The 8581-nt window shown below is 39.8% G+C and overlaps 1 protein-coding gene across 1 annotated transcript; it reads left to right on the top strand.

The window, feature by feature from the left end:
* Nucleotides 1-5371: 5371 nt before the first annotated feature.
* Nucleotides 5372-8176, top strand: brk (transcriptional repressor brinker). Its single transcript, XM_088272902.1, has one exon. The coding sequence runs from the start codon at nt 5500-5502 to the stop codon at nt 6190-6192; it is 693 nt and encodes a 230-aa protein (XP_088129028.1). The 5' UTR covers nt 5372-5499; the 3' UTR covers nt 6193-8176.
* Nucleotides 8177-8581: the final 405 nt, after the last annotated feature.

Raw genomic sequence — 8581 nt, 5'->3', positions numbered from 1 at the left:
TATTTTATTCTATATTTGAGTTGGCCTAAGAGGGCACGTAGGTAGGTACTGGGGGTACCTACACAGCGTCTCCCACTATTGCCAAGTTTACGGGCCGATAGATGGCCCGCGCCATTCAAACGCAGAATGTGGGAGATGAAGACGAGCGCCATCACTCGGGGCGCCTTTACCGAGCGCTGAGAATGTGTTCCGCCCGCGGGCGAGTGTACCGTGTGCCGTGTACCGCGCCGCGGCAGACATTTTGGCGCGGACCGAAATAGGGCGCGTGACGTCACGCTTCCTGTGGCGCATTCTGACCTAACATTGGCGGGAAAAATGCAAATAATTGGGAATTGCTAGCAGTGCTGCATGAGCCGAAGCTAGATCGTAGTTGGGGGTACAAAGAAGTCGAGTAGCTACACTTTAAAACTAACTAACTACCTTACACATATCGCTCACTCCTTTCAAGAACGTCATAAATCACAAAACTTGATTTTTCAGGAGAACGTTTTTAAAGTTTAAAAATAAAATACAATGTATTAAAAATAATTATCAAGCCACTTATTGAACTTTTCACTGCGCAACAGATCTTTTTAGATAAAACCTGCAGGTTTTTTCTCCTTTTGAAAAATATTTAATAAAAGTATTTATAAAAATAATTAAACAATACCTTTTCTTCAAAATGGAAAAACAACACTTTTTGCCCTGTAGCGGGTAAATATTAAGTTAAAAATATGCCTCTTTTGCTGGGATATAGTACATTTTGCAAAACATGCACTACTGAAAACTGTCGATTTTGGATTTATGACGTTCTTGCAAGGGGTGAGCGATTACTAAAAAAATTGGTCCCTCCCTAGAAAATTCCCCATGTATACTCGTATGTAAGCTATTCTTAACGAGCCAATATATCAAATTTGATCAAAAAATTAAGTTTAATTTTTTACACGTAAAGTCTTGAGAGGTCTCGAACAAAGCAAGTTTTTACAGGACAAAAGATATAAAGCGATGTAAATGCCGATACGGAATTATCTTATCAGCGATGGTCGGCTACATATCGCTCACTCCTTTCAAGAACGTCATAAATCAAAAATCGTTAATTTTGAGTTGTGCATGTTTTTGTAATACCCAGAAAATGTACTATATCCCAGCAAAAGAGGCATATTTTTAACTTAATATTTACCCGCTACAGAGCAGAAAGTGTTGTTTTTGCATTTTGAAGAAAAGGTATTGTTTAATTATTTTTTTAATAAACTAAATATTTTTCAAATGGAGAAAAAACCTTCAGGTTTTACCTAAACAGATACGTTGCACAGTAAAAAGTTCAATAAGTGGCTTGATATTTATTTTTAATACATTGTATTATATTTTTAAACTTTAAAAACGTTCTGCTGAAAAATCAAGTATTTTGATTTATGACGTTCTTGAAAGGAGTGAGCGATATGAGTAATCCTGCATGACAACTGACGTATCGAGACATTTCACAATAACTTAACGACGAAATTTTTTTAATGATAATAATAACATTTTAATGATAATAATAATAAATTTGGATAATTTATGTAGCTTAACTAACTAACTAACTAACCATCACGCCGCTTCCCCGCAGGGGTAGGCAGAGAGAATAGAGCGCCACACCACTCTGTCCTTGCAAACATTCTTTGCCTCTTCTACGTTCATGCATCTCCTCATACATACCCGACGATTATTACGACTCCTGACCCGGCCGCTTTCAAGTATTTGACATACCTGATTGTGCCATGTTTTTCTCGGTCTTCCTCTGCTTCTTTTCCCGCTAACATTCGCCTCATAAATTTGTTTTACCGTTCTTTCCTCACTCATTCGTTCTACATGTCCAAACCATCTCAACACACCTTTCTTAATTTTATCGATAATGCTAATCTCAGCTTTGCATTCCTTCCTTATTTCACTATTCGTACATCTATCATACATCGTTTTGTCGCACATCCTTCTGAGAGATCGCATTTCGACTGCATTCAGTCTACTTTCATCTTTCAAAAGATATAAAGCGATGTAAATGCCGATACGGAATTATGTTATCAGCGATGGTCGGTTACTAGTAATCCTATAGTAATCCTGCATGATAACTGACGTGTTGAGACATTTCACAATAACTTAACGACGAAACGACATTTTAATGATAATAATAATAAATTTGGATAATTTATGTAGCTTTATTTTCGTAAAATTCTGCCACAAGGGCGCTTCACTGTGACTTCACAGTGGAAATGATTGAGGCAACGAATGCGTTTATTAAATTTCATAAAGTAAGTACATAATTATCCTTTTTTACAACATTTTGAGTGTGTCCAAATACTTGTTTACAAAATCTGGATTATCTCCAATTACAGGAGTTAATTTCATATTATTTTTTGACATCTCATCAAAGATGAAGAAGAATATGGAAGTCTGTGCATTTACGGGGCTGACGACCGTCATAGGGTGGTTTAAGTGATCACTTTACACACGTGTAACATTCACCAATTCAACCCATTATTGACAACCACACTACTCTACTACATGTATGCACCCTTGAGTTAGTATTTTACCAAAATGGCGCTATATAAATTATCTAAATTTATTATATATTTTTTTAATGTATAGATTGAACCATGCGCGAAATGTTTAACCGACTTTCGAGTCTTGCAAATCGAACAAAAGAGTACAAGTCTCCGAAAAGTGAGGGCCCGGCATTATAATTTACTGGGAATAAATCAGTGCGCCCGATTTTTTTTAATATTGAATTACCTAACGTCCAAGTGACTCTGACATCTAGCTACGGCTTATGCAACACCGTTTATCATGTCCTTACTCAGGCTTCAACTTTATAAATATATAGCCTATGCCTACTCGTGAGTGGATTTACTCTTTATGTTTAAGGTTACTATAATTTCATGTAATTCATGAGTGAAAATTCTAGGCAAAAACACTCGCTATCTCGCTTGAGGCGTGAGTTTATACATTTCATTGATTCTAAGTTAGGAGTGAAGTTACTTAGGTGTATGATTTTAATTCTTGGTTTTACTCAGGTAGTGTGGCCGCATTCAGACGTGATAATCAAAGGCGGGAACTGGTCGTGTGCGTCAGCGGGCGCTGCAGCGCTGGCGGCGGCCATTGCGCGGACAGATCTTCCGAGAAGTGATGGCGCTTAGCCCCCAACACACACAAAAGGCCAAATCTCGAGCGGTCTTCCTAGCCCGCAAAGGTGCCACATATAACGAGCTTCTTTTACATATCGTAGTCGTACAGGAGAAAGTGACCAACTCCCAAAACGTAAAATGTTCAGGAGGGCCATTTAAGTCACTTTTGCTTGGCAAGAAAATAAACACCAATGCAGTTAGTCATTTTTAACAAGTCAATATATTATACTTCCAAGTTTAAAATCATTTGAGATTTTTTCAGGGCAATATTAAGCTAGTAAGATATCAAATAGTCAATGATCACGTTTTTGTAAAACAATGCACTTGGTCACTTTCTCCTGCATGACTACGATATTATATGTTAAATACACTTTGAAATTAAATAAATGCAAGTACTTATATAAGGAATTTCTTGACATGAACGTTATTACGACGTCTTATTTGTGTGTCATTAATAACATCAACTTATTATTTTTATTATAATATATACATAGATCTATCGTACATCGTTTTGCCGCACATTTGTCTGAGGGATCGCATTTCCGATGAATAATAACAATAATAAAACTAAAACATAACTTACTACTAAAAATAAATCAAAATTACAGTAAAATAGTAAATAATGTGATAAATGATTTATATGGCGTGAATTTATTTTTGAATTTACTAAGCAGATTTTATTTTTTCATTAATTGATTCGGCAGTCACTTTGTGATAAAATCTATCAATTTTTAACTAATGTATGACTTAGTAAATACCACTCTTTCATAGTGGTATTTACTAAGAAAAAGTGGTATTTACTGGGTAATATATTAATTAAAGGTGGATAGATTTTATTTTAATGCAGACTAAACTAAGCTTAACTCGAGAGTCCTTGATCTTATGAAAAGTTCCACGGATACAATAATTGTGTCGCCTACTTGAAAAATTCACCAGATCCAATTTTATATATATATATATATATATATACTCTATCGAAATGCCAATTGTGGGTTTTATTGTTTAAAATAATTATATACTTGAAAATCCTGCTAAAAATACTCAAAAATAGCGTTGTATTTCAAATTCCGCTATATTCATGGAACTTGCCTTCTGACCCATATCGGCCAATCAGAGAGCGGGGATAGGTCAAAAATTAATATGACGTCATTATCGGTTTGTCTTGTGTTTTTTTTTAAATCCTGATTAATTTTCTTAAAAAATGGGAAAATTCCATATTTCATAAGATTTTATCTAAAGATAGACAAATCTTTTCAACATAAATGTTACCCGGAGAATTTTGCATTTTTTGTAAAATCGACTTACATGGATCTGGCGGATTTTGAAAGTAGGCGACACAATTGTACCTGACGCCGGCACTTGTAGCAATCCGGAGGGAGATTTTAGTATGTGGGTAATAATGACGCCGGATATTATAAACTAGCTAAAAATAGAATAAAGAGTATCTTAAAAGGCGCCTACCGGTGTTATAATCATTATTGTTACAGAAAATACAAATATGAATGCATTGTCATTGATAATAGTTGTGTATCAAGTTTTAAAATAAGTTTTGCGCTCGAAACTTCCACGGAAAACTATCCAAGTATATTTCGTAACGTGCCAAGTCGTCCCCTGGCGCTTAGCACTTGTAACATTTTGAATTCCAGTCGCCCGCGCGCCGAGGTCATACCCGGGCCCGAACGTACTAAGTGCGTAGGCAGAACGCGGGACATAAGGCTTTCTGCCCCGCGCCGTTACTAAAATAAAACGTTGTGTAAGTAGGTAGAGCTGGTATAATGTGTTCGCAGCGACGCGTTGTCTGGCCGGAGCGCTTGGCGACACCCTGTCTGCCGCGGCCGCTGCGACGTTGCCGGCTCGCGCAACGCGCCCACATTCCACACGAGAAAACCCTCGTTTTCTTACCTAATTTCTTCCTCTACCGAAGCTTTATCTTGTTAAAAACTAATGCGTATCTTCGCTTTTCGATGTGACGGACGTAGTTTTTGTAAACAGCTCTTAATAAATATCATGTTTTTACCCAAAAATCAACCGACAACATGGCATCTAAACCCGTTTCATAAACGGATGTCGGCGTATACCTTCGGTAGATAAGGCGGAGGACGAACTCGCCGGTCACGTAGGCGTCCCGCTCCACGCGCTAGACAGAGACAGACAGCGCGCGGCCTGTCGGAACTCGCTCTATCGGCGCAGCGGCTCCCCCACTTACGGCATTTTTCACGCCGAGAATGAAGTGAGATTACCGTTTAGTCATAAGCCAGGAGGGGAATGCGATGGTCGAGCTGTAACCTTCGTATAATTATTTGTCGAGTTTTCGGTTGTTTTGGTTTCGAGCGTTATAGAAGAACGTAATAAGTTTATCGCGATGGCGAACGGATTTAACTCCGCCACGAAGCGGATAGCTGCCCCGCGCGCGCCCGGCGAGGGCTCCAAACTGGGATCCAGGCGGATATTCGCGCCTCTCTTCAAGCTGCAAGTGCTGGACTCGTACAGGAACGACGGCGACTGCAAGGGGAACCAGAGGGCCACCGCCAGGAAGTACGGGATCCACCGGCGGCAGATACAGAAGTGGCTGCAGGCGGAGGCGGCTCTGCGAGGGGCCGCGAAGGGACGCGCGTCTCCGCAGCCGTTGGACTGCAGTTCGGGCCCTCGGCCGGTGTCTCCCGTATTGCTTCCCGTGGCCTGCGCTCCCGTAGACCTGTCCCTCAAGCGGCCCGCGTCCCCGCGGGACCCCGCGGCCTGGGACCTGTCCTGGAAGCGGCCCGCGCCGTGGGGCACCTACAAGGTCGGGTACGAGACCGAGGCGCCCCCGCCGCCGCCGCCCGCGGCGCGGGCCCCCGCCGCCCCACAGCCGAAGCCCTTCAAGCTGTTCCGGCCCTACCTCCTGGACGAGGAGAACGAGCCGCCCAGCTCCGCCTTCGAGCGCGTGGCGCAGCGCCAGAGCTCCTACAGCCTCGGCTTCACGGTCCACTCGCTGGACGGCTACCTGCTCCCGAAGGAGGAGCCGTGCGAGCTGCGCAGATGGCTGCAGCTGGAGCCTGCGGCCGTGGCGAGCTGATCGCCCCCCGTCGTGTACGCAAATAATGACGCTCGAGTTTCTTTGTTCGGTGAACTTGATGTATAATACGTAGAGATAAGGAGTAATCGTTTAAGAGGATGTTCTAGTTCTCGTACGAAGTCTGTGATTTATATTATATTTACGAGTTTATTACGTTTTATTACTGGCAAAAAGCCCTAATTTTGAGACCGTCAAGTTCTGCACCTAAACTACTGTCATTCGACCCCCAATTCAATTATACACAATTAACTCTATTTCAGTGTCTACAAATTTGAAACTTGCTTGTAAAGATCACTTTGTTACGAATACATAGTGCGAACTATCTATCAACAATCATTGTTATACTAATTGATTCTTTTCTGAACACATTTCCGTAGCGTTTTAAACTTTTGACTGACGCAATATTAGCCCCAATGTCCAGCATTATTTGATGAAGAAAAAAACAATTATGCATTATCGGGTTCAAAATGACGGATCAGTGACGTTTTTGTCAGTAATACGACAGATACTTTATGCCTTCTCACCAATTTAACTATGATAAGCTTAGTATATTGTATATTTATGAGGTCGGCCGGGCCCCAAACGGACTAGCTTTAACGAGTGCCCGGCGCCCCCGAGCCCCACACGGCGGCGCCACGCGAGCTCTAGCGCCAGATTACTAGATTAGTCATAAACGGGAAAAAACTCGCAGCCAACATTCAAATAAGCTGTCATCCGTTTCGACATATCGCTTCGTGCGGCTATTTTTAAAAATTATCTAACCGTCGCGTTTACATACAGTTTATATACAATATATATGTTACTATATATATAAACTTTCCGGTAATTAGCGAGCTCGCCGTGTTTCCATTTTAAACGTGAATTTATTTAACGTTTTACTAGTTTTTTTTTCATCCGCCGTGCCTAGCTCGACTCGGCTGAGAACTGTCGGGTGTCTGTTATTATAATTGCCTTATATTTACAATATTTAAATATATTTAAATAATGCAACGGTTGGTGCGCACTCAATATAGCACATTATTTGTATGTTTACACACAACATGGCCCATATTTGTGTCGTGCTCACACACAACATGATCCATATTTGTAACATGGCCCATATTTGGATCGTGTTCAAACACAACATGATCCGTTTTGTTATATTCAGTCAATTGAAACACAGCACATGCGTTTTATATACGCATACGTTATAATGAATCTGTTGACACGCAATATAGCCCGTCTGCTTCATATTCACACCATATAACTCATTTGTTTCATATTTGCACAACATATAGCTCATTTATTTGACATTCACACACCATATAGCTCATGTATTCATATTCTTACCACATATAGCTCGCGTATTTCATATTCACACACCATACAGCTCGATTATTTCATATTCACACACCATACAGCTCGTTTATTTCATATTCGCACACCACATAGCTCATTATTTCACATTCACTCACCATATAGCTCATTTATTTCATATTCACACACCGTGTAGCTCATTTATTTCATATTCACGCACCACATAGCTCGTTTACACACAGAAATGTGCTATACTGCGCGCATCGTCGACACATCAGCTTTGTTGAATAATAATGTTGAAAAAACACGATGTTTTATGTAACACCCGTGACGCGCGAGGCGTCGATCAAAGATGGCTGTACAACGATAATATATTATGGTCTTTGCTCATTCGATATTTAATAAATATATAATTGTAATTACCTACTCGGCTTCCCTAGGCTAAGAATGATCGTCCACCCATGGTGTATTGTGCCTTTAAACTGTGCCAACTGAACATATCCAAACCCACTACTGCTGGTATATTTGGATGAAATGACATTTTGTACATATCTTTTACATTAAGGCAGCTTATTATAATGAAGAATTATATTGTAATTATTATTATTATATATATATATATTATTATGAAAAATGATTGTTCGTAACATATTTTTATATAAAATTTATGAATATTATTATAAAGACATTTAATAAGAAATAATAACTGTTTTATAAACATACTACCTGGTTTTATTTTTCACATATTTTTTAAGTACCTACCCACCCACAATTGATGGATTGGTGATAATAAATGATTGGCTTTCACTCGGTAGGGGTGGTCCCGTGGTTAGTGTCGCGGACTCTTAAGCCAGAGTTTCTCCGTTCGAACCCACTCCCGCGAGTGTTTTTGCCTAGAATTTTCACTCATGAATTACATGAAATTATAGTAACTTTAAACATAAAGAGTAAATCCACTCACAAGTAGGCATAGGCTATGAAACTTATAAAGTTGAAGCCTGAGTAGGGACATGATAAACGGTGTTGCATAAGCCGTAGCTAGATTTCAGAGTCACTTGGACGTTAGGTAATTCAAAAAAAAAAAAAAAAATCC

Source organism: Brachycentrus maculatus, unplaced genomic scaffold (assembly GCF_059751285.1).
Source record: "Brachycentrus maculatus isolate JH-2025_06_01 unplaced genomic scaffold, ASM5975128v1 h1tg000531l, whole genome shotgun sequence".
Taxonomy (NCBI): Eukaryota; Metazoa; Arthropoda; class Insecta; order Trichoptera; family Brachycentridae; genus Brachycentrus; species Brachycentrus maculatus.
This window is presented reverse-complemented; position numbering and strand designations above follow the sequence as displayed.